The 26777-nt window shown below is 37.5% G+C and overlaps 1 protein-coding gene across 1 annotated transcript in view; it reads left to right on the forward strand.

Moving 5' to 3' along the window:
- Window positions 1–26777, forward strand: part of DHX15 (DEAH (Asp-Glu-Ala-His) box helicase 15) — a 99191-nt gene that overhangs the window by 63945 nt on the left and 8469 nt on the right. The window contains exons 7-13 of the mRNA XM_009319896.1: window positions 9075–9242; window positions 13347–13433; window positions 15016–15165; window positions 15322–15430; window positions 16587–16778; window positions 19841–19963; window positions 22279–22469. Coding sequence (XP_009318171.1) covers window positions 9075–9242; window positions 13347–13433; window positions 15016–15165; window positions 15322–15430; window positions 16587–16778; window positions 19841–19963; window positions 22279–22469 — 1020 coding nt within the window. The remainder of the gene's footprint in view (window positions 1–9074; window positions 9243–13346; window positions 13434–15015; window positions 15166–15321; window positions 15431–16586; window positions 16779–19840; window positions 19964–22278; window positions 22470–26777) is intronic.

The following is a 26777-nucleotide window of genomic DNA, read 5'->3' on the forward strand; positions in this document are numbered from 1 at the left end:
GTTCAGCCTGGAGAAGAGAAGGCTCTGGGGAGACCTTATGGCAGCCTTCCAGTACCTGAAGGGGGCCTACAAGAAAGCTGGAGGGGGACTTTTTACAAGGGCATGTAGTGATATAGGATGGGGGTAATGGCTCTAAACTGAAAGAGGGTAGATTTAGATTCGATATGAGGAAGAAATTCTTCACTGTGAGGGTGGTGAGGCACTGGAACTGGTTGCCCAGAGAAGTTGTGGATGCCCCATTCCTGGAAGTGTTCAAGGCCGGGTTGGACGGGGCTTTGAGTAACCTGGTCTAGTGGAAGATGTCCCTGCCCATGGCAGGGGGGTTGGAACTAGATGATCTTTTAAGGTCTCTTCCAACCCAAACCATTCTATAATTCTATGAAAAGAGTTGCAAAATATTTTTGAGGTTTTGGTAGAATATTTTGTAAATGAGGATTTATTTTAAAGGTACACTTTTTTCATCACAGTAAGGCTGGTTAAGCAGTGGAACTGTGAAAGAAAGTAGCAGAGACTTTCTTATGAGGAAATGGAAGTCAAAATTGACAACTTTTTCAGTCTCAGTGGTAGTAATTGGGTGAGGTTAAGGCAGTAAGTGTATTGTGCTGCAATGAACGGAGGTGTCTTTAGTCTTGCATAGAAAGTATTGAGGAGTTGGGGAGCATTAACTGAAAGAAAAGTAATAACGTTAGTTGTGTTCAAGTGCTAAAGGGAGGAAGCTTTTTTTGCTTTTCATTAATTTCAAATGATGTCAATGTTAAATATTTCAAATAGACCAGGTCAAAAAGATCACAAAAGCATTTAGCTTGGAAAAGACCTTCAAGGTCATCAAGTGCAACCATTAACCTAGCACTGCCATGTCCGCCACTAAACCATGTCCCTAACGCCACATCTACGTGTCTTTTAAATACCTCCAGGAATGGTGACTCAACCATTTCCCTGGGCAGCCTGTTCCAATGCTTGACAACCCTTTCGGTGAAGAAATTTTTCCTAATACCCAATCTAAACCTCCTGATCCTGAATATAGGAATCATGCTGAGACAAGTTCAGTTTTGACTTGTTGACAGAGCAGTTCTCAGTTACGGTCAAGTATGGACTTGTTCCATGCACAACTTTTTTTTGTCTAAGTATGTCACCTAACAAAGTTTTGTTTCTCTGAATTTGTATTCAGAGCATCTCCTGAAATAGTGCAGCTCTTAGTGCCAGTTCTTTTTACTGTTGTTTCCTCATTTTAGCTTGTAGCAGTTTGGAAAGGGAAATCAGTGAAGTTCCCTGCGGCTCTAAGGACAAAGACAAAATTTCTAGAAGGTTCATGTCGTCAAAGCCAGGTGTGGCTGGCAGTGCCCTGTCTGTGTTAAGAACTTGAAAGAGGAGGGGGAAGGTTAAGGTGTCTACCAAATATTTCTGGTTTGGGAAGTCCTTTTTATTTATGCATTTAGTTTTTTCCTCGCGTACTCATTTTACACAAGAAAAAATTGCCTTATGCTTTTTTGGCATTAGTTTCTTTCAGGGTTTAACAGTTATGTCTACTTGACTAATTTATCCAAGGTGAAGCTAAATCTAACTGTGTATAGTGTAGCAGCTGATCTGCTGTAGATAAGACTGTCATCTCCTATTTAAAAAAGTTTAAAGCGTGTTGTAACTGGAGCAGTCTTGAAGTTTTGCTCACCTCATGAGATTCTTTGTAAGTGCTCCAAATACAGAGTCAGCTGAAGAAAGGGTTTCTGAAATAATGTTCCCAAGGACCATGTTTACAAAATCATTGAAGTCTGTTTTGCATGCCAAGTGCTCGAATAGTTCCATTAAATGTGCTTAAAATGACACCACTAGTCAACATCTTTTTGTAGAAACAGTTTTTCTAAAGATAATGGGATACAGTTGAGATCTTAAGATTGAGTGGAGCCTGACCAGCAAGTTAAATGGATGTTTAAATATACCAGTTTGGTCTGTGAGCCAGAATGAATGCCAGCACTTGAAGTACTTTGGTGGCTCAGGGTAACTTGCGGTCAGTCATTTGGTAACTGCTGTTTAGTATCAGTGTAATTTCAAGCCTCATCATGGCAGCACGGACGGGTCCTGCACACAAACAAAAGGGAAGGGAATTCAGGTTATTGGATTGTTAGCTTAGCAGGAGTGACTTAACTCATAACTTTGTTTTGCTGCTAGTCTTCCTAGGTTTCTTTTTATGTTTGGGTTTTTTGACTACCATTCAAAGGAACTTCTTTATGTAAGAACCTTGGCAGTATTTGTTCAGCACAAACTTGCTTCTTAAAGATGTGGTGCACTAACTCAATAATATATGCAGCTGCTCCTATAATTCTTTTCTGTTTCTATTCTTGCTAATAGTAACCTTTCAGTATGAGCACCTTTTTACTGCAGAATTAGCATCAGGGAAAGAAATGAAAGTGAATTTCTAGTGAGCATTCAGTTTGAATAGTGTAATAAAGACTTTATTTTCAACAGCAGATAAAAAAAAATGTGCTGTGCATGATAAGCAAAATTGGTCTTGTCTGTGGTTAATTTTATACAGCTCCTTTTAGATGAACTGCTAACGATATGTTCAAATCCTTAGTTTTTGATGCAGGGCTAGGGAATATCAAGTATTGGAGTAGTGAGATGATAAACTTAAGCAGTGGAGATGTGGTGTTGGAGGCAGCTGGGGAGGTGTTGGTTCGTGGTTCATTTATTTCTGAGTCTCTCTTCACTGTGTGTTCTGACACAGAGCCCGAGGAACCAACGTGTTTCTAAATTAAACAGGCACAGACTATCTTTAAAAGTCATAAAGCCATACCTAGAAGATTTTCTGTGATAAGGCTTTCAAAAGTGAGATCTTTTAGAAAAAAATGAGTATTACTAAATATTACTTAGTAATACTAAGTCCTGTTCACATTTTCAGTCTTGTTAGTATTTACTAATGCAAATCAAGGGGGGGGGGGGGGGCGCGGGATTTAAGCACTAGTCCCGTAAGTGGTACTCTTAAAGTTAAGCCGTAGGAAAACCATCAGTTTGGTCCCTCTTAGTTTCAAGTGCTGACAGCTTTTCATCATGTCTTCCCAGATCATTTCTGTCAGGTTAAAGAAACGGGCTTCTTCAGGAGACCTTCCTTTTGTCCCCTTCCCATGCTGTCCTTTGAACAACGTGGAAGGTTTTATATTTTTCTGCAACGAAGGATAAAAAGGAAACTTTAGCACTGTTACGGTGATAGAAAGAAAAAGGATTTAGTTTTACAAATAAGAGGGGTAGGAATTCAACTCTACCCTCTGTCTTGTTCTAGCTGAAGTAGTTTTTCCTGCATGTTCTGGGATGAGGCATGCAAGCAGTACTGGGAGAGATGCAAGCAATATGAGAGAGAGAGATGGAAGACAAAGAGGCAGCCTGAAAAGACAATCTTGAGCATTAAAGAAACTAACCTGCAGCTAGTGCTTTCCCTAGTCAGTTTAACTGTTGCAAAGGAGTTGACCAGAGAGCAGCATTTGTACTTGTTGTACAAAGAGTAAATGCAGCCAGGTCTGTTTCCGTGGTTACAGTCCAGCAATTTTAGCTGTGAAATATCTCCAGGTGACATTGAATTTGTTTATCTCACTGCATGGTTAAAAGTGCTTTGGAGTACTTAATTTTGACCACGATCTGAAACATGAAATACACTTTTTTTAATGCCTGAAAAGCACCTATAGCTCTTTAGTTTTCTTTGTTGAAACTGTAAGATGTGGAACCTTTTTCAAAGTGTGTGCATATTTTGTGTACTGTTACTATAGTATTTAATGATGTTCAAGGGGGTGTCTGTGTGACTCAGGACTGCTGTTTTGGCTTTTGAGTACTTGTATGTATAGTTATACATGCTTAGATGAAGTCTTCTCACTGTATTTCACTGGAGCTGGAGCAAAAGTTCTGCTCTGTCAGCTTGAATCACGTAATATAACCAGTTATTTTACTTGTAGATATATTGATCTGCCATGAGAAGGGAAAAATAAAGCAAGCACCGTGCTTTTAATTTCTTGAGAGCTTGATATGAATAGTAGGCGTTGCTGTCCCCATCCAGAGGACACTAAAATAGAATATAAGCAGGAATCCTGGCATTCTGAGAATTCAGGACTCCTTTTGTCAACAGGCTTCAAACTCAGAGTTTCCCTCTGGTCTGGTGGATCTTTGCATTTCTAGCTGTACAGAAACACAGCTTCAGTGAGCGGAATAAAAATTACTGCATCCAAGGATTTTTTCTAGGCACTAGTCATCAGCCTGCCTTTTCTTTGGAAACATGGGTTAAGATGCAGTAAACATCCTGTCAGATTCAGGAGGCATAAGTAACCTACTTACTGTTACATGAAAATATAGATGGCTGCACTACTGTTTCTAATAAATCAGAGGGAAACTGTGCGCCCTGTTCTTGCTTTGTTTTCTAAACAAGACACTTCTAAGCATTGGTTCCCATACAGACTTAGGTCTTGCTGAAATTTGTGGTACAATGGAAGTTCCTGTTGAAATCCTGAAGCTTTCTTGGTGTTTCAGAATTGCTTTCTGATACTTAAGCTTCTGAAATCTGCCTAATTTGACAGGTATTCTAAATATTGCCTGTTATCTACCAGTTGTTTGAAAACCTAGCAGCCTGTTCAGGATTGTGTGTAGAGCCATCCTTAATCACACCAATTTCTTGGAAGGAATACCATTTAAATTAGCTTAAATTTGATTTAATAGCAATAATCTTGTTTAAATTATTTTCCTGGTTACTGCATTTTTTCCTTGTAAACTATCTTTATTTAGCGTAGGTACAAAATACAAATTGTTGACTCTCTCACTTGGATGTTTAGGTGACTTTTTTCCCTGGTTGAAAAATATTCACCACCCCATTTTACCTCCTTGATCACTAATATGTCCGTAAAAAGAAATACGTTCTCTTTGCTGATTCTTGTCTGTCTTTGGAGCTTTTCCAAGGAGAATCGCTTATGCTGTTGAGGGTGTAGAAGAATGTTGAGGTCTCCATATTAATATTCAAAGTGTACTACTGTGGAGTTCTTAAGTGCTGCTTGATTCTAGTTTCCATAGTGTTGCAGCTGAACTATAGATATTGTGCATAGATTGTTAATTCATTTTCATTTGGATCAAACAAAAAGTTTTTTGAAACTTTAAATTACATAATAGACTGTCTGGGACAATTCTAATGACAAGATGTTGTGAAGTATAGATATATTGAGTGTATGTGGCACTTGCAGCTTGAGATAAATGAGCATTTTAGCTAGCATGTAACCTTTCCTCTTTTTGTGGTCTGTTTGCTATTTACCTTTTGGTAGTCAGCTCTTTTTAGAATGAGTGCACCAATGGACAATTTAATTAACTACAATTTTACTGAGAAGTGCTTCTAAAATAATACTCCTAAGAAGTCTTCAGTTTTGTGAGGAACTAGGATCAAGTTCAATCTACTAACTTCAGTGTTGCCTAAGGCTCACACTTTTTGCCTGTTAGGCCTACTTTCTTATTTGATTAATTCTGAAGTAGGTCTTTGATGCACTGGGCAGTCATGGGTCTAACTGTGGCTCCTCTGATCCTGTGTCTGTTCCTGCTTCCGGTATGCTAGTATCTGCTATCTCAGGTAGTCAGTGTGATAGTCAGGGCTCTGAGGAGTTTTTCGGGCATAATCTAAATGCAAGGCAAGTTGCACTCTACCCTCCCTCTTTTCTCTCCAAGAAGGAGAAACCTCTTCTTACATGTGAGTTGATGGAATAATCCCTCTTCAAGGGGTTTTGTAATGGATTTGGAGTAGGTGGTGTGCAAATAATTAAATGTGTGTGGTTGCTTTTTTAAAAAAGCCTTTCATACTTGATTAAGCCAGGACTATTGAATTAGACTTGCTGAATCTTCAGAGGATTAAAGTTAGGATTGTGCCTTCAACTGTATCTCTCGTATCTCCAGAATTAAATGTTTTCATGTGATACAAATGAATCCTTAACACTTAAATGAATCCTTAATGCTTCCAAACTATTCTTAGTACACATACGCCTTTTAGATTGTGTACTTTGGGAGATCGGTTTTAGTCGTCTGCTGGAAGTGGAGGGTGGTTGTGGATACAGCTGAAGTACAGAAGTACTCTTCTGCCAGTGTGATAAATAAAAGGAAGCCACCCTTTTCTCTCTCTCTCTTTTTTTTTTAATTAAAACAATTCAGTACTAAAGAATTCTCTTTTACTACTGTCTTTAGATTAGTGGCAGTGGCTTTTGGTGACTTGCATCCTTCTTTCAGCAGCTTATGATGAGAGGTCCATAGTTAACCTCTGCAAATCTGCAGAGAGTAATGGTTATATATGCACTTGTCATCTCTATGTTGAGAAGTATTTTAATGAGTCCTGATTAGGGATACTTTGAAAATACATTGGGAAACTGTAGGGCGAAACAACACTCTTATCTCTTCTGAAAGATGATAGGTGGCTGTGAACGCATGTGGCCTGAAGAGTATAGTGCTTTCATTTATCACTGCTTGCTTGTATTTTACTATCTCTTAAGTATAAAACTGTCCTGGAGTCTCTAGTCATTACTGTTGAAGATTAAGCATCCTGTCCAGCATCAGAGCTTTCCCAATTACACAGTGTAATCTGCTCAAATTCCATGAAACAGTGTAGTGACCTTCAGATCAGGAGCTAAGGTCTGTGTTGTATTTTTGTTTTAGCATTTGGCTTTTGTTTTTTTTTTTTTTTTTTGAAAGATACAATCTAACTTTGTATTAAATACTTGACAAGCTGATACTTGGCATATTAAGACTTCAGATGCAAATTTGAGAGGGAGTGTTGCTGTCTAATTAGTCAACTATTTACTTAACATGTTGTCTTTTTACATAAGCACCATTATTAAAGTATTAATTTACTGAGCTACTGTGTATGATCTGTGAATTAAGTTAGGTCTTTCCTTTTCACTGGGAGGCTATTACTGAACAGATACTGACATCTGTGTAAAGAAATCCATTCTCTGTTAATAAACCAGTAGGGGGCATTCCAGCTCAGTTTCTTGTATGCCTCTTACATTTTATGAAGGGTGCATTGGATTTGTTGGCAAAGTGCACCTTTGTTTAAAAGGTTTTTTTGTAATCTGCAGTTCATTCAAATTGGCAGGATAATGCCAGAAAGCATTAGGCTTACTACTAAAGGGCTCTTTGACATCAAAGAGGAAGAGCCTTCATTTTGCCATACTTATGTTAATTATATATGCTGATCAATACAGAACATGAGCATTGTATTGTCTGTGCTTCTTTAAAACATACTCAATACAGTTGTGCTGAAAACTTACAAGTCTCTTTAAAAACAAATAAAAGACCCAGATTTGTTCCAGGATCTATCTGAATTTATGGTTTCTAAAAGGGAGGCTGCTTTTGCTTTTCTAATTACAGTTTAAAGCAGTAATTTTACAGAGCCTTTAGATTAACCTGTTCTGTGTATTTGCTTGAGGGTCTTAAGCATCACTTCAGCTTCAGGCTGGTGAACTATTTGTGATAAGGTAGGTCTGGCCTCTTCTTGGAGTATGCCGTAGCCATTTTTTGCTTTTGCCTACTGTTGCTTCTTGTCATGATGACTTCATTCTCCCATCAGTGGTTCAGCTGGAATATCAATAGTTGGTAAGCGTACCTCTTAGTTATACCAGTGGGGGCTCTGTTGTCATTTTTAAGTTGAAGTTAATGAATTGTGTTATTCATTGACCTAAATTTCTGTGCACTTTAATTTTCATTAAATCTTGTCATAACTATAGGTCACCTAGCTGACTTAAATGTAGTTGTTTTAAAATGAAATGGAATTACAAATAATTGGGCTGTGGTGAACTTTTTTGTATGGTAAGCTAGTCAGAAAATAGGCTAGCAAATGCTGCAGAAAATAATAAGGTAAAAAAGGCATGAAAAATCTTTCACATCTTCAGAGTATTTCACTGACTCTTCTTAAGCTTAAATGGGATTTCAGTTAATTTTAAAGTAAGATCTGAAACACTGGATTGAGAGGCTTGGTTTTGAGCATCCATGTTTATACTGTAAAGGTGTTTGTTCTCATTAGGTACAATGAAGCAAATCTTCCATATAATTGCATTAGTGATACGTGACATTAAAGCTTAATTGGCTTATTTTAAATATCTTGTACATCAATTTCTTTTAGATTGTGAAAATTGAAAAGGTCATGAGTGCAGTTTAATATTCCAGGGTGAGAGATTTCAATTTTAGTACAATTTGTAGAGAATTAATTAGGAAACATGACTAAAAGAAAAAGGATGTTGAATGCAAATTAGGCTGTTCATTAGAGTATAGAAGCTGAAGCATCTTTGAAGTGTTGTGGAAATTTGATTGCAAATTCAGTAAGCAACCCGATTTTTAAAAAAATTATTTTTATTTTTTAAATTAGAAGTTATTGTAATTGTTATTCAGTGTAGACTTAATATAATTGTATTGTGGTTTAACCCAAGCCAGCAGCTAAGCATCGCACAGCTGCTCACTCATTCCCCCCCTGGTGAGATGGGGGAGGGAATTGGAAGGGTAAAAGTGAAAAAACTTGTGGGTTGAGATAAAGACAGTTTAATAGGTAAAGCAAAAGCCACGCAAGCAAAGCAAAACAAGGAATTCGTTCACTACTTCCCATTGGCAGGCAGATGTTCAGCCATCCCCAGGAAGGCAGGGCTCCATCACGCGTAACGGTTACTTGGGAAGACAAACGCCATCACTCCAAACGTCCCCCCTTCCTTCTTCTTCCCCCAGCTTTATATGCCGAGCATGACGTCATATGGTGTGGACTATCCCTTTGGTCAGTTGGGGTCAGCTGTCCCAGCTGTGTCCCCTCCCATCTTCTTGTGCACCCCCAGCCTACTCGCTGGTGGGGTGGGGTGAGGCGCAGAGAAGGCCTTGACTCTGTGTAAGCACTGCTCAGCAGTAACTAAAACATCCCTGTATTATCAACACTGTTTCCAGCACAAATCCAAAACATCACCCTGTACTATAGCTACTAAGAGGAAAATTAACTCTATCTCAGCCAAAACCAGCACAAATTGTCTTAAGGTACTCTAAAATAAAATGCGCTGCCTTTTTCATGGAGTTCTCTTCTAACCAGTATTTTTGTTTTGCAGGAGATTGATGAAGCCTGCAAGAGGATAAAACGTGAAATTGATGATTTAGGCCCTGAAGTTGGTGACATCAAAATCATTCCATTGTATTCCACCCTTCCTCCGCAGCAACAGCAAAGGATTTTTGAACCTCCCCCACCAAAAAAACAAAATGGAGCAATAGGAAGAAAGGTAAATAGTATGCTGTTTTAGTATGCTGTTCAGCAACTAGCTACTCACAGTTGTCTGGGCAATTAAATATGAGTTTCAGCTGTTTTAAGTGTATTTGGACAGCAACAAGTAGAAGGTTTTTTTGGATGAAGCCTTAATAATCCAATATTTTATCCCATGAAAATTTTTAGATAACTTGGGAGTTCGTTCTCAGTGCAATTCGAAATTCTGGCTTCCATCTATAAAGCCAGAATGTTCTAGTAACAATTTGATTTGACTGAATGGGAGTGGCATTCGTGTAAGTTTCTTATGAGAAATACAGTAAGTCAGATTAAATACTAAATTTGACAACCACATGATTTACGTGGAGGGATGGGATTGTTTTTCCCTAAGTAACTATTCTGAGACACTTTTTTCTGAAACAAAATGGACTATCTCTTCAAGGCATTATCAGGCAGGTTTTGTCTGTTTCTCAAGGGTTATGAGAAGGTGCAAGTTAAAACAACGTTGAAGTTAGACTCATGTTTTATGTAGTAGTAAGCAAGGAATTTTAAGGTTCTTTCGTGGGCAAAATGGATTAAGAAACTGAAAAATTTGAAATGGCACTAGTGAATGTTCTTCATAAAATTAGTAGTTTAATTCCTGAATGCTCACAAAACCACACTAGAAACTATGTGGTTATTTCTCTAAAACTGATCATTTGGAAGGAGTCTTAATAGAGCTTCCTCAAGTTAAACTAATGCTATATGAAACTGTGGTGATTGCAAAGTTAAGATTTTGAAGGTCAAAGCTGAATCATACTATCTGCTCTAGGCAGGGTTTGTTCCTTGATTATTTGCTTTTTTGTGCAGTATAATGCATATAGAATACTAGTGACAACTTTCTAGTGTTCTGGAAGAATAAATCACTTAATAAATTTAGTGAGATGATCCTCTCTCTCATATTGAAGTTGATTGCAGAAAGCATTCAATCTGAAATCATGAAACTTATGCTGCAATGAGATTATATTAGCAAATTACTTAAATGAATGAAATTACTTTTCAGTGATGAACAAGTGATAGCTGTGTATTTCATTAAATTTTCATTCATGTTTAAAACTGTGCACTTCAAAATAGGCAGTTTCTGGTTTTCTTGATAAGAGGATAACAGATGCAGTGTGTAGTTTTCATTATGTTGAACTGACAAAGCTAGTACTGGTGTCTAAGAGGGAGACACTCTGTGTAGAAACTGTTTTACTACAAGAAAAATTGCCAAGCTGGTAAGGTATCAACTGCAGGCAAAAGCAGGCACAAAATACATAAGCAACAGATTCAGACCTACAAATCTATTAATTAAAAAAACAAAACAAAACAAAAAACCCACCCAAAAAAACAAAAATACTTTTCCTCTTTGCCTGCTTTGGCTGAAATGTTCTGGCTTGCATGTTTTGGTTTTTATCTCCATAACAAATCTAGCAATGAGTGAAAGTGTGTTTGTGTGTGTTGTAAATTTGTTTAAATGTTGTTTTAGTTTCAGTTAGTCTCACTGATCAAGATATGTAAAGTAGGACATGTGTTGCTGGGCCTCCACTATCTTAGAAAATGTCTGCTTTCACACAGTCTCCTGTGGGAGTTGAACCTAGTTTTTAGAATTGCTGAGGAGAGAGAGCTAGCAGGAGGTCTGAAACATTTCAAAGGCTCTAATGGTCATAAAAACTAAGTGAAGTGCTTGCAGTATCTGAATAAGTATCTCCTGAGCTTTAACTTTGTGAAAGAAAAGTGAGATACTGGAAGTTGTGTGGCATCTTGCAGTAGTAGTGATGGTAACAGCTAGTACTGATATAGCTTGATAACTTAGCACTTTTTTTGTCCTTAGCTGATCTTGCCTAGCACATCTATTATTGCAAGAAAGCTTAAGATTAAAGATAAAAAATGCTTTTACTAGTTAACAGTTAAGCAGAGTATTTCATTTATACTGTGGAGGAAGATGAAGATGACTTAACAACGAACCTTTCTACTCCCCTTTCCTATCTTATTCCTTCATTCCAAACTGCGTTCCATTTTCTGTTTCAGCAGTCTTAAGCATTACTAGTTAATACATATGCAATATTGATATATTTTTATATATAGATAATAAGTATATTTTAATATTCAAAGTAACTTGTTTAAATTAATCTCTCAAACTCTTTGATGTATCAAACTGTTAATCTGATACTTAAAAACATTTTCAATGCAACCATTCCAGTAACCGCAGAACTGCAGTTAAAGCTAATTAGGTACAATTTACTATTTTACGTAGTTTAGTGCTAATTTCATTTGTTTGATTTCCAAGTAGCTTTGTACTTTGGTTTAGGCTTGAAAGATGTGGCGTAATTTCCTCAAGTTTTATCTTAAATTTCTTGTGTTTTTACATTCATTAATTATGGCTTCTAAGCAATGTGACATAAACAAATGAGATCTGTACATATAACAGAATCCACTGTGTAAATAACTGTTTTTTTCCTTCCACCTTTGGAAAGCTCCGTATGATTCAAGTACAAGTTAAATTGCTGGACCTTTGTGGACTAAGCATACTAACAGTATTGAGTTATCGGTATTGAAGTGTCCTAATAGAAATTGGTGATTATAAGCAGGACCAAAACCTTTTGAACGCTGCTCTGTAATTGGTATTTGAAGATTCTGGGTATGGATGCTTCTATAGGTTAGTAGATCCAGAAACAACTGAGACCTTTTAGATAAAGTACACTCTGTAACAGCAAGCTGAATGTGGATTGACTAGCCTTTTAACATGGGAGTGCTCGTTTAATTTGCATATTTAATGACTTGCAATTTTTTAAATGAAAATGTATTGTGCTTTTATGTCAGCGCTTAATTGCACTGATGTTTGTGGCTTTTATCTCCGACTAATCTGTGCAGATTACCTGTGAATGAAAGGTGTGCGGGGTTTGGTGTTTTTTTTGTTTGTTTGTTTGAGGAGTTCTAAGTAGCACACTGTTTCAGGGTGGAACACCACAGTTCCAAATGAATTTCAGATTTTTTTCCACCAAAGTGTTGCTTTCAATATGTAGTAGTATTTGGGCAAGCTTAGACCTTAAGTCTACTTAAGAAGAGACAAGCTGAGAGTAGTAGGTAGCTGACTGGCAAGTGATCAGCCAGGAGGAAGAGAAATCAGCAAGATTATCAATCCAGTCCAGTTGCTGGCTTCATTGTAATTCTGAACAAATTGTTAGGGATCTCTCAAATTCTAATTGCTAAACTGAAAACAATGATGACGGAATGCTCTGAAATTACGAGGTGAAAGGTAAGTAGTTTTGATGAAGTGCTGAAGGGGTTCTGGGTCTTTTCTGAGGTTGCTGATTAAACTTGCTAATAACGTGATTTAATATGGTCACTATTGGGATGAGAGCTAATCATACCTATAGACTGTTACACTGCATCTCTGGACATAAAATTTGAATGATGACAAATGAAGTCTCAGAACTTAGATATCACCTTTGCTTTAATTTTTGCATGAGACGTAACCTTCAGAAGATTTATAGACGTTTAAGAATGTAATCTTAAAAATATGTAAAGACGTTTGAGTATCTGATAATTTAAAAAGACAAAGTTGAAATTAAATACATATTGTTCAGGATTTTAGTCAGAATGTATTGATAACTCTTTATTCCAAACAAAGTAAAAAAACATACTGTGCTGGTACAGTTATATAACCTTTGATTTAATATCATTTAACCAGCTCGCCTTCTTTAGGGTTTTAAAATAAAGTTAAAAAGCTGGAATTAACATGATGTTAAAGGGATCCAGTGTAACTTGTCATTTTGTACCAGAGATGTGAGAAAAATTTTGAATACTAGTTTTGTAAGTAAAATATTTGCTGTTCTGTTTCTTTTTCTCAAAATGTAACATTTATTATATTGTTAATAGAGACCTAGGGGAGTAGAAACAGTGGATAAAAATTGCTCTGATTTCAATAGAAGTTCATCTGGCTGATTTCAGATCATACTGTAAAAAATATTGGGGCACAGCTCTGGTAGTTACTGATGAAGTGAAGGGAAGTTTGCTGAAAATTCCTGGTGCAGAGACAGAATCGGAGCTCTTCATCTTCAGGACAAAGTAGTTACATGTACTATTTTTTTTTTTTCAACAGGTGGTTGTGTCCACTAATATTGCTGAGACATCATTAACAATAGATGGTGTTGTGTTTGTGATTGATCCTGGCTTTGCAAAACAGAAGGTAAATACTGCTTTGTTCTCTCTTTCTTTATAGTAGGAAAGATACTGGAATCTGGTTTGCTCAGGTAGCCCCTTTGTAAACACTGATAGGTCTTTTCCCAGTTGAAATCTTGACCTTGGTTGTTTTGATTTTGTTTTGTTTTTAACTTACGGTAGGTTTGCACTTAGTCTGCAAACTTTAGATATCTACAGCAGTCCAAAACAGTGCAGCGCGGAAGAATTTTATTTCCAAAAAGTTGACGTGAGGATTTTGAGAGTTAGGCCTGGAATATGGATTTCCAGATACTTTAGAAAGGGTGGTTTTGTACTGTGTCTATGCTTGAGAACGCTCAAGTAAAACCAAGAAATCGTACGAAGGTAAATAAAAATGGTGCTAGAAGCCACCTCTTCTTTTAAGTCATGTTAGTGTAGAAAACTCTAGCACTAAAATGAGAAGAGAGAAATGCTACCTAGGGTAGTACTGTTTCTTGTCAGTATTTATCATGTACTGTTGCAGCCCTGAAGATTGTCATCGAGCTTGTATTGTGCTTCTTGGAACAACATGGGATGTTCAGAGGAATGGAAGTAGCTTGCCTACAGTCAACCCACTAACTAAAGAAAGAATAAACTACAAATCTCTTAATCTTCATTTAGTTTTTTCATTAGCTATAACTGTCTTTACAACTTGGTTTCTTAGACTTTTCCTTTAATACTTATACACATTGTCAGCCTTTTAAACTTTTTGCAAAATGAGAGATACAGCAGAATGTGAGTACAGTCAATGCATCTTCATACACAAGTTTCAATCACCATTTAGGCTGAGGTTTTTTCACAAGTGGTTCTTAGACTGAAAGAATACCTTCTGTAATAAGAAATAAAGTTTTTGTACATGTTATACCTACTCACACCAGGAGGGTGTTAAAACATGGACCAAAGAACATCTTCAACCGAAACTACTATCTGACTGCTGCTTTTATTTTTTTACAGTATATTCTTTTCCATGAGCCCTAATGAGTTGGCAAGGCTGCTGTTTATGTATGACTGCAATGGAAATTTTACAGTAAATTCCAGCGTATCTTTTGTACTGTGACAGTCTGCATGTACCCTTGAAATACACTCTTGCTTTGTTTGATTTTTACAGTTGCATTCAACCTTAATGTTAGATTTTTCTGACCTCTAGAACATGATTATTCAACCTTATAATTGTATCAAGACAACTTTTTTCATGGAATTATTTGAGCATCAAGAGTGTGTTTAGCACTCCATAGAACAAATTGGACACATTCCTTCTGCCATGAAAATCTTATCTAAAAATACACACATTTAAGGAGAACAGGGACCCTGGCAGGAGTTGTTGTGAACAAATGAATAAAAAGTAAATGCTGTTCTCTAGGCAGTTGTATTTGAAGCTTTCTGTCACTGATCCAAAGGCTTTTGTAGCCAATTTTTTTTCCCTCCTTTCAGATACATATAACTTGTGATTTCCTAGTTGGAAGCTGTGTTTGAAAATAAGTTTAAAGCAGTCTTTTTTTAGATAGTTGTCTTATCCATGAGCGGTGTTCATTCTTTTTGTTCTTTCCTTCTCTGATTCCACTTTCAAATAGGTATACAATCCTCGTATCAGAGTGGAGTCTCTCTTGGTGACTGCGATTAGTAAAGCTTCCGCTCAGCAGCGAGCTGGCCGTGCTGGTCGTACTAGACCAGGCAAGTGCTTCAGGCTTTATACAGAGAAGGCTTACAAAACTGAAATGCAGGTAAGATTACTTTTTTTAGATTGTATATATAAGAACATCTGATCGATACAGGTAGTTGAGTGCCATGCTACCAAACAAAATCAGAATTTGAATTCTGGTGTAATTTAAAGTGTTTGGAAGAACAAGTGTTCTGAATTTTCTTTTTTCCCCTCCTAGGACAACACATACCCTGAAATTTTGAGGTCTAACTTAGGATCTGTAGTATTGCAGCTCAAGAAGCTTGGTATAGATGATTTGGTGCACTTTGATTTTATGGATCCTCCAGGTACCTATTTCTATTTTATCTTGTCTACTGTGTTACATTTTGACTTCTGAAATCTTTATTTTGGTGAATATTTTATGTAATAACAACATGGGATAAATTCTTCTATGTTTTTTACTGTTTTTATTGTAATCCATAAGGAATGTCTTTTGTTTATCCTGGAATTTAGTGCTCTGTCTTATCAAAGCAAGCTTTTTATGTTTCTGTCCGCATAACAGCATTTAATGGAACCAAGGAATCTACTGAATGTCCCTTACCTGCAGAGGATAAGACAAAATTATGGGCATTAGAAAATGTATTACTTGATGACTCTTTTTTTACTTACCACCTTGATTACACATTTTAATTGTGCATCGGTTAACAACTGTATGTAAATAAAATTGGCTAGTGTTTTTAAAGCTGGATACATGTTTTTGGCTCAAACTATAAAGTTAATGTGCATCTCCCTCCTGACAGTGTTAAATGTTCATACATACTTTAACTGGGTTATATTGCTAATTAAAAACATAGATCAGCCATATATAAATACATCAAAGTTGTTTTTTTCCCCCCTAAAATAAAAACATGATTTATAATCTGTAAGCTTTTAAATAGCTCTACAGAACAATTGCATTCTTTGTGCTATGCAGCATGTGTGATAGTTTAGCAGGAAGGCTTTTGGATTTCCTTCTGTTTTCTTTGTGGGTGTAATATACACTTGCTATGAGGAATGAAGGATTAAGAGAACATGCTTACAGGCTCAGATTTGTGAAAGACTGTAGATATCTAGAGATGACATAGCTGAGATTTTAGGACCGTATCAATCTGTTTTGTATGGAACAAGGGAAAATGCGTCAGTGCATTGGGGGGCAAGTGATACTACTATGATACTGAATATTTCACAGTGCCACTGCTGTCTGAATTTTGAGAAGCAGTTATCTTCAAACAGTTAAAGCTTTTGATCCAGTTAAGAGCTCTTCTAAATAAGTGGGGTTTTTTCCCCCCCAGTTTATTCATGTCTGGATGTATGTGACTGAACTTGGTAACAAATCTCTGTTTGGAAGTCTGTTGAATGGAGAGCGAAAAATGAGATGGCTTATAATAGTCTGTGCTTCCTCATTTTTTTGCTTATTCAGAGCAGTTTGATTAATGTGCCTACCTAAATATTTTTTTTTTCCAGCTCCTGAAACTTTGATGAGAGCCTTAGAGCTTTTGAATTATCTGGCTGCTTTAAATGATGATGGGGACTTGACTGAGTTGGGATCCATGATGGCTGAATTTCCATTGGACCCACAACTGGCTAAAATGGTTATTGCAAGTTGTGACTACAACTGTTCTAATGAGGTCCTATCTATTACTGCCATGTTGTCAGGTAATAGCAGGAAAAGAGATGCTAAACAAAGTGCAGATCTTCAGTTTGGGGAAAAATTGAGTTTTCCACATCAAAAACATAAACAACATAAATATATTTCTAATAAAATTAGAATTGTTTTTTAAAACTTCATATAGGGGTGTAATCATTATGGGCTTACGTAGAGACCTTGAAGCTAATAAATAGTAATGTTAAGAGATTAACATGCATAAAACGGTCAAACAGTTTGCTCCGAACTTTAGTTAAAAGTGTATGTGTTTGAGTTGATGGGGGGGTGGGGGGAGAAATCAGGCTAGTGGAACAGAGTTTTCTTTTTAGACTCATAGTCAGGACCAGAAATGTCAGCTCAACCACTCTGGTTTTTAAGGCAGTGAAATCTATTTTGTATAGTGCATTCTTCTGCACTTTGATAAATCCCAGTATTTCCAAAAGGATTGCAGTGTAATTTATATTAAACCATAAGCTTGTGCATGAAATGATGATACATTTTTCAGTCATTAAGTGGCAAAGCTGAAGAACAGTCATTACTTTTAAAGGGAAGAAAAACTTCCGGGGAGGATGTATATTTATAAGAATTAATTTGTGTGCACAGCTGTACTTTGCTGCTGTGTTATGTGAATAGCACTGCGTCAGAGCAGAGCTGCTTGTTGAGAGAGCTTGATGAGAGAAAAATGTTATCAAGCAAGCCTTATATTTCATTTCCCAGTTATGTAGAACTGACTTCATTTTATAGTTAGTCGTCATAGGACAAGCAGCAAGATTTAGTCTGTTATGAAAATGGGGCTGTTCTTACTCATAACTACTCTTTTGTCTTTTGGGTGTGCTATTTTACCAGGCTCTTCACAATGCAGGTGTACTGGTTACATGCTTAACTTGGTTGAATAGAGAAGAAAAAAAAATGTTTTGGCTAAGTGTAAAATCTGTTGCTTCAGTTTAGTCTTACAGTATGTTTATATGAAAGTTTTTAAGAACAAGCTAAAATGTTTGTTGCAGAGTTATGATTGTTCAGACTCAGAGCAGATGGGCAGGGCAGAATTGTAATAATTTTTTTTTAATGAGATGGTAGCCTTAATTGCGGAGGTGGTGGTAGGTTGGTGCCTGTCTTTCTCTTCCCTTCCCCCCTCTCCCCCCCAGTCTCTACTGCAGAACAGTATGTCTAGTATTTTTGTGTGTGGTCTTCAACTGATTTGTCTTACTCCTTTTTCTATTTACCTTTTCCCAGGCTATACTTTTTTGTTTTAAGGCACAATTACTGTCTTGATAAATAAGTTTTTTTAAAAAAAAAAGTAAAATTGAAGCTGGTTAGTGTGTAGAATGAAGCTGGGTTGTAACTAAAATTCTGCTCTTAAAAAAACGTAGTCCTAGTATTTGTGAGGACTATTTCCCAAAGTAAACACTTTTTTAAACCAGTGGCATGACTATGTTATGGTTCCTTAAGTCTACATAAAGATTGTCAGGCTCTGGATAGCAACCCATGTATTATTAGTTTGGACTGAGTGGAAAACTAGATACCAGAAAAGAGCAGAGAATAGCATTGAATAAATGAGCAGATCAAATGATTTTACTTCATTTTGTAAGAGCTGTGGTGTCTTGCTGTGGGGTAGAAAGTGCTATTACTTATTCAAAATGGTGAGTTAAGCCAGTGACAGAATAATATGGTATTTGTTTTTATTAGTCTGAGTTTGAAATTAAAATACACTTTGTATTATCTCTGTTTTCAAATGCAGGACCCAAAATACAGGGTGTTTATTTTGCACCTGCATTTCCATTTTTCTTTAATGCATTGGTCTTTCTGATTTGTTAACTGTGTGAATAACTGTTGCAGTGTGTATGTTTTGCTCACGTTCCACCCAGTATTCAACTCAACGTATTTTTGAAATGTAGTGTTTTGGGGCTTTTATAGGAATTTAAGAATTAAAATAAAGTAAAACCACTTAACACCCCACAAAAAGGCTCTCATCTGTTAGGGACAGATGAGATGCAAAGAGGTGTTATGAGATTAGTGGGCTTCAGTTACAGAAGGCTAATGTTGTCCCAAGCAGATGGAAAAAGAAAAAGGATCTGTAGCACTTTACTTAACATTAATTTTATTGAAATTTAACCTCTTAAAAATTACATCTACTTAAAACCAAACTGATTTTTTTTTCTTCTGTAGATCTCTCTAAAGTGAAGATCTCTTATAACTACTTTCAACATTTTGTGAATTAGTATCGATATTACAAACCTATAAGAATGTTGACAGACCGTGAATTAAGTTGGCTGCAATACTGTTTGTGGTCTTTGGTAGTCTGTATTTGGAGAGGGAATGTTAAAACACGATTTTTGGATTCAAGTCAGACTGAGTCAGATTTATGTGAGAGAGAATATAATGATAAAGCTCATCACATTGCGATTTTTTAAATTTTTTTTTCAATTTATTTCAAGTAGTGCCAAAGGACGGTTTAACCTTCCACCACTACCGCTACCATCACAACCTTTAGAACTTAATACCTTCATTCACATGTTTCTGTATACCAGTGCTGATAACAATACCATCTGGGGAAGAGGGCTTGACGTTACTAGTGTGTTCTGTCTAGTAGCAGACTTGTGATAAAACTCATGTTTGTTTAGACTGTGCTAGTGCAGTACAGTTTCAGAACTACCTTCTTCACTCTGTCCATAGAGGCTTTCTGAGAAAGTAAATCTATAATTAAAGCGTTTTGTTACATGGGGTACTAGCACCTGGTAGAGCTATCAGCACTGGGTCTTGAACTAAGATCTGTTTAGCCTTCCAGTATACATAGGCAATCTTGATGGCCTTCAGACTAGAGATTTTGATGCCTACATATAGTTCTATTAAAATAATCAGGTACTCTGTAGCTTTGAAACCCTCTTGTCTTACAGATGTGGTTAGGTGTTGATGTACCAAATCAAGGTAGTAAACAGTCCAAGATGCAGTTGGAGGCCATCCTGCCCTGCCCTATGCTCTGTGAACTGACCTAGCTAGGCCTTGTTCCTCTATCTGTGAATGCGTGACTCATCGATATGGGCGTTTGTGTTGGGCCCATACCAACCTTGTTTAGTCCCACAGTGTTTTGTTCGCCCCACGGAAGCAAAGAAAGCAGCAGATGAAGCCAAGATGAGGTTTGCCCACATAGATGGAGATCATTTGACGTTGCTGAATGTCTACCATGCTTTCAAACAAAGTAAGTGTGCATCTGTTTTAGCAAAACTATTTGTAATACTTTGTACTGCCAGCTTTCGTTCCTGGATTCCAAGGACAGTTGAAAGGCTTGGGCTTGTTTTTTGAGCCATTCTATTGTAATCTTAAATCACTTTTTTAAAGTATGTAAAAGAGCTATTTAAATGCTGCTTTCTGGGGGGTGGGGGGGGGAGAGGAGCGAGGGAACGGGACGGGATGATGACACAAAACCAAAAACCCAGCCAAGAGATCATGTAATAAACTGATGAGTATGGAGACAAGCCAGGCTTTTAAATCAATCCTGGGTAACCTTGGACAGAAGGAAGTAAGCGTTCCTATAATTAAGAAACATTGGAAGTTTGTTATATGACATTAATTATGGAAATATCTGCGTAATTGCTTAGTAATTTTTCAGGGAGAGCAGTGCAGAAAATACTCTGAATCTGGAGAAGAATATGTTCTTAGAACCAAAACCTTTTTAATCCTAACTTTTTAATATAGTTAGGAATTCTGCAATAAGGCCTTGGGATGGATTGAAAGGCAAAGGGGTGATGCATCAACAAGAAATAACTTAGAGCCATACAATAAATTTATTTCATTTACCTCATTTCTGTGTATGGATTTTAGGGGAAAAAGTATGGTCCTCCTCAGCATAGCTGAAGTATATTTTAGCAGCTTGAAAAAGATGGGAATGAACAGGTGAAGCTAGGAGTTCTCTTGAAAAATGACTACATAAGTGGCACACTTTTTTAACAGTGATTTATCCTGGTGGTAAGTAAAAAGATTACTCTTAACTGCCAACCAGGTTAAATTAGATGCTCCAGTTGCATGTTCCTGTAAGCAAACAAAAAAGCAACAGTCTTTTACCCTGATGAGTAAAAAACCCCACAACTCAGTGCAGCTTTGATCTAGAAATTTTGCATTGAAACATTCTAACACTGTATCATTATGTGGCAATCCAAAGTACATGTATCTTCAGTCCAAACAGAAGTATTCAAAACTGTTTAAAACAATAGCTGAGAAACTTCTACTAAATACTTGTGAATTGGAGATATCTGTTGCTTGTTTTTTCTATTAGCTTTTTACTTAACAGGATCCAGTGTGTCTTGCAGACATTTTGTGTGTGCATGTTTCTGCAAGCCACTGCTTTCGTGCTCAGGTTACTGAGGGATGGAATTATCTGGGGGATAATCTTTTGTTCAGTTGTTCAGTTTGAGTAGGATTTCTGGGATTCAGTATCAGAAGACAAAATGCTGCTGTTTGTATCTAGAACAATATAAAACAGTTATGGGTCATCTAAAATGCACAGTTTAAATGGCACAGAAAGTAACGTGCTGTGGTACTTCAATTATGATTCTACTGCATGGTGTACAAGAGCTTCAGCATTCATACTTCATTTTAAATAATTCTGTAAGATAAAGCACAGAAACAACTTAAACTTTCCTCAAATTATGTAACCTTCCTTCTTTTCAATGCAAATTAAGGTCTCTCTCTGTACCAGAGATACTTCAAGTTTTAAATTTTGTTAAGGTTGGCTTTGTTGGATTATTAAACTGACAAAAATTAGAAGAGAATCACTTGAAAAGTAACAGAATTGGTAGGGAGAACTGGGTTTCTTGATGTTAAACATGCAGGTTTTTATCCCAACGGAATGGTTTAGGCTTGCTGTCTTAACAGATTTCTTATTAGAGCCGTCAGCGGTAGAAACAGTAACTCAAGAGTACTGAGTTCTGTTGCTGACGCTGTATTTTACCAGTCACCTACATTTACTTAAACTGCTATGAGGTGCATCACGCTTAGTATTAGATTAGTCTGTTTGTCTAGCTCTTAACTGTTTCTTGAATGCTTAATTTAAGGAGGGTTTGATTTCTCAAATACAATATAATTCTGTGCAATCTTCTCTTGTGTTTATTGCACACTACAGTTCAAGATTGCGCAGTGTTCCTTATGTTCAGTTACATTTTACACTGCAGGTTTGGAAGATGATTTTTCTAGTTGCAGGGTGTGACTTTTTGAAATGTGCGAAACGTATTGGTGTGGTATTTCAGCAAAACATCAGTGATTGTGTGTATATTATGTTGGTGAGGGGAAAAAAGCTAATTTTCTTTTGTCCTGACCCCATGCTTCCTGAATAGAAAACAATTTGGGCAAGTTATCTAATGCAGGAAATCAACTGAATAAATTAAGAGCTGTTGTCATTTATAAAAGTTTATGGATATTTTTTCTGGTTCATCTGACTGATCAATCAGTTGCTGTTTTATTTACTTGTTCTAATTGGATGAAATACTCATTTTTGATTCATGTTTTTTAATGTTGCAGATCATGAGTCGGTTCAGTGGTGTTATGACAACTTCATTAACTACAGGTCCCTGATGTCTGCAGACAATGTACGCCAACAGCTGTCACGAATCATGGATAGATTTAATTTGCCTCGTAGAAGCACAGACTTTACCAGCCGAGACTATTACATCAACATAAGAAAGGCATTAGTTACTGGGTATTTCATGCAGGTATGTGTGCATTCTTGTAGGGAACATAGTTCAGTGTTTATGTGGCTTTTAATGTTAGTATGGTTTTCATAATTTATCAGAGCTTTATGAATGTTACTTAAATTATATATGGCTAACTATATTACCACTTAGTCTTTGTCAGGTTGCTTGGTCGTTACTCAAATAGTACGTTCTTTCGTCAGATCTTATTTGGAAGAGAAGTTGTAGGCAATCTTACTAGTATCAAAATACTGTTTCTGGCATGACCAGTCAAAAATTGACCGCTACCTTCTGAATAGCTGAGGAAGTAACTTCATAAAACATTTCAAAATAACTGCAGAATATGTAGTTTTTACGTTATTTGTCATCTGATACAAACAGGGGAAGTATAATTGTATATAAATATTAATTATATGTAATCCTTATGGAAGGAGAATATTTTCTTTTGCATACTTTTCCATATTTATATTTCACTTTTAAATTACATGAGTCACAAGTACTGGAGTACTAGAGCAGGTCTGTAATCTCAAGGTGTATGCTGTTTGTAACTCATTTGCCTCTTGAACCAGGATGGTATAGAAGCCAGTCTCCCTTGCTACCTCCTGGATGCTTTGCATTTCATGTTAAGCATGCTTCTAAGCTAGAATGCAGGCTGTGTGTTTTGGTTTTGTTTTTTTGGCATAGTCCCTTCATGCCGTGTTTTTTCTCTTCAGCATTCATCCCTGGGGCTAAGAAGAGTCCCTTTGCTGGCTCTTGCCGACCCAGGGGTCAGAACCTTTAATGGGAGTGAGTCTTCATCCTCATTGACTCTGGATTGTTGTGATAATGTTTTTCCCAGCAAACATGCATTCTGACGCATCTCAGTAATGTCTCTGCTAGAGCCCAATACCTCACTTCTGAAGAACGCAACCTTGTTATCTTTAAGAGGCGGACCAGTGCCCATGGCATTTCCTAATTTTTCTTTTGAGCTGTGCTCTAGTGGTATTTGAGGACAAAAGCTTACCAGTTGAAAAGGGAACTGTTGGTTAGTGCTGTGCAGCTTAGAATGGCAAGCAGCTTGACAGGCGCGCACTTACCACATCCCGACTGGGGTGCAGACTTGGGTACCACGTATGTTTAACGCATGTGCACACACATCCCCCCAAGGAAACAGTGCCTTCCCCAGGGCTAAGCCAGCCAGTCTGTAGCAGAAACATGTTTCTGAGTTTTCAGAATACAGGAATGTCAATGTCGGCAACTGCATTTCACTGTAATGCAAATGGGAGATTAAGGCTGCTGGCTGCTTTTAAATATTAAAATGGTTCTAAAGACTGACTTGCTGTAACCCTTCAGACAATCAGGCTAGTCACTCTGTTCAGTCCTTGCTTTTGGGACACATTTTTTTCATCTTTCTTGGGGGACACTTTAGTACGCATTCCCACCTACACCTTTAATTCTGTAAATCTTTTGCAAGAGAAAGAACAGTTCTGCCCAACAGTCCTTCTGGGGCCCCAGCTGGTTGAGGCAGGTCTGATTGCTGCAGTTGCACTTTTGTTTGGCAGAGTACCCTATGGCTTCCTTTATTTGCTTGGACCTATAGCAGGTCATGTCCTTGGAAGTTTGTGCACTGACAGTTTGTTTTAGGTTACTCAAAGTGAAACTCTTCCTCTAGTAGATGTTTTCCTGGCATGGATATGGAACTGCACTGTTTGTGCAGGTAACTTTTTGGTCTCTACTGCTCAGGAGTTAAAGCTCTGACTTTATATTTTTGCTGTGAATAGAGTAGTAGGCTCACATAGATGAAAATGAAAGCCTTTCCAGAAGTCTCCGCGGACTGCCATGGTCAATAGGTTGTTTACCACCCCCCTCACCCAAAATGCCTAACTGAATTTTTGGGCTGAATCAAGAAATAGCCGTGGCAGCTCTGTTGAAGGCATTTGGAGTGGAAGCCATTTCAACAGTTTCTCTTCGCCTTTGATGTGTTTGAGTCCATTTCATTTTGAGTTTCTTTGACTCTTTAACCTCCATGATAGTGTGATCCTGTTTGACCTTGACTCTGAACCTTCTCTCGTGAATTCCATGTTGCTTTGAATATCCTTCAGTAGAAAACTTAGAAATACAAGTTTTTATAAGTACTTATAAATACTCAAAAGAGATGTTATTTGCCAACAGCTGAAGTACTTAAAAATGGAGTCAGTATGCACATTCTACCCTCTCTAAGCAGATATTCAGGCTCTGGCTTTTGGTGGCTTTTGTTCAGGAAACCTGAGTAATGAAATACATCCATCAGTCTGTCCTCTTAGTACAAACGTGTGGAATTCCAAGTCTGAGCACTTGCAAAGTATGTGCACGTACAGTAGGTGGTCTGTGCATGTAAAGTACTAAGGTCTATGGGCAACACATGGCAGAAGTTTCAGTTTAAAAATGCAGTGTGAAGTGGAAAAACAGTAGCAGCCATTCTTCTGAAATAGTTCTTGCTGACTGCATTATTTTATACTTTGGTAATTGCCTACTGTCCTAAAAACAATCATAAAATTTTACTGTAGAAATTTCTGTACTAATCAAGACCTGTGGTTGATGTCAGATGGTGTGGGCTTGTATTAACTATTGAAATAGTACTAATTATACAAGCAGTATTAAGTACTGTAAATTTGCCTCCCTTCAGTTGTGTGTCAGTGACTGATAAACGTGGAATTTCTGCTGGTGACGAATCGTCTTTTTACCCTTCATATTTAAATACAAACTTGAATTCCAGTAAATCTGCCATAGACAAGCAAAGGGAATAGTAACATACTTTAAAACTGCCAGGAATTCTGTGTGTAGAAAAACAACTGGAAGGATAGATATTGACAAGAAGTTAAGCGTCTTGTAAAACTTTTGTGCTGTGTCCCTGGTTTCTTCTAGCTTTTATAGTAGAAAACTTTTATTGGCGTCTTCAGTAATTATTTCTGTATCACATGTCAGAATATGCGAAGTATATATAAAATAGAGCAAGAGTGATGCTTGCAAAATCACTAAGAAACTGCTCATTGAAAATAAAATACATCAGAGAAATACTGCTTTCTCAGTATTCTCTACCTTGGTGCTAGACATATCCTGTCTTAAGAAGGGAGAAAGACTGGAAAATTGTACCACTTAACACAATCTTAATTTGGCAATAAAACTCAAGAACTAGGGACACAGATGATTATTTACTCAACAGAAATAGAAAAACTAAACTTATAATTTTTAAAGTGTTAACAGACATGTAGCTGAAATAACTGTGTGGTAAAGACTAAGCAAAAAATAATTATACTGCAGGAAGTAAGTTAAGGAAACTGTTAAAACTGAATTCAAAGAGGCAAGCAAATGCCAAAGTCTGTTAAAGATGGGTCATCTTCCTCTTAGCAATTTTTTTTTTGAGACTGATATTACCAGTTGTCTTAAAGAACTTCGGTTTTTCTCATTGTATTTCCAAGCTAGTAGTGAAGGCAGAACAAGAATTGATAGTTGAAAATTTAAATCAGAATTTAAAGGTGGAACAAAGTACTGTAGTATGTGGTAGAGCCACCGCTGTCCTGTGGTGTCTCCAAATCAAGCTTGGAACCTTTTTTGGAAGATGTGCCTTAGTCAGATACAGAGGGGGTGTCGCCCTCTATGTCAATGACTGAAGGCAGAACAAGAATTGATAGTTGAAAATTTAAATCAGAATTTAAAGGTGGAACAAAGTACTGTAGTATGTGGTAGAGCCACCGCTGTCCTGTGGTGTCTCCAAATCAAGCTTGGAACCTTTTTTGGAAGATGTGCCTTAGTCAGATACAGAGGGGGTGTCGCCCTCTATGTCAATGACCAGCTGGAGTGCATGGAGCTCTGCCTGGGGATGAGTGAGGAGCCGACCAAGAGCTTATGGGTCAGAATTAAAGGGAAGGCAGGGACAGGTGACATTACGGTGGCGGTCTGCTACAGGCCACCTGACTGGGAAGACCGAGCAGAAGAGACCCTCTGTAGACAGATAGGAGCAGCCTCACGCTCACAAGCCCTGGTCCTCATGGGGGACTTCAACCACCCCGACATCTGTTGGAGGGACAACACGGCAGGGCATAAGCAATCTGGGAGGTTCCTGGAATGCATCGATGATAACTTCCTCCTCCAAGTGGTAGAGGAGCCAACGAGGAGAGGTGCTACACTGGACCTTGTTCTCACCAACAAGGAGGCCCTGGTGGGGAATGTGAAGCTCCAGGGCAGCCTGGGCTGCAGTGACCACGAAATGGTAGAGTTCAAGATCCTGAGGGCACCGAGGAGGGCGCACAGCAAGCTCACTACCCTGGACTTCAGGAGAGCAGACTTTGGCCTCTTCAGGGATCTGCTTGG

Source organism: Pygoscelis adeliae, unplaced genomic scaffold (genome assembly GCF_000699105.1).
Source record: "Pygoscelis adeliae isolate BGI_AS28 unplaced genomic scaffold, ASM69910v1 Scaffold243, whole genome shotgun sequence".
NCBI classification, from domain to species: Eukaryota; Metazoa; Chordata; class Aves; order Sphenisciformes; family Spheniscidae; genus Pygoscelis; species Pygoscelis adeliae.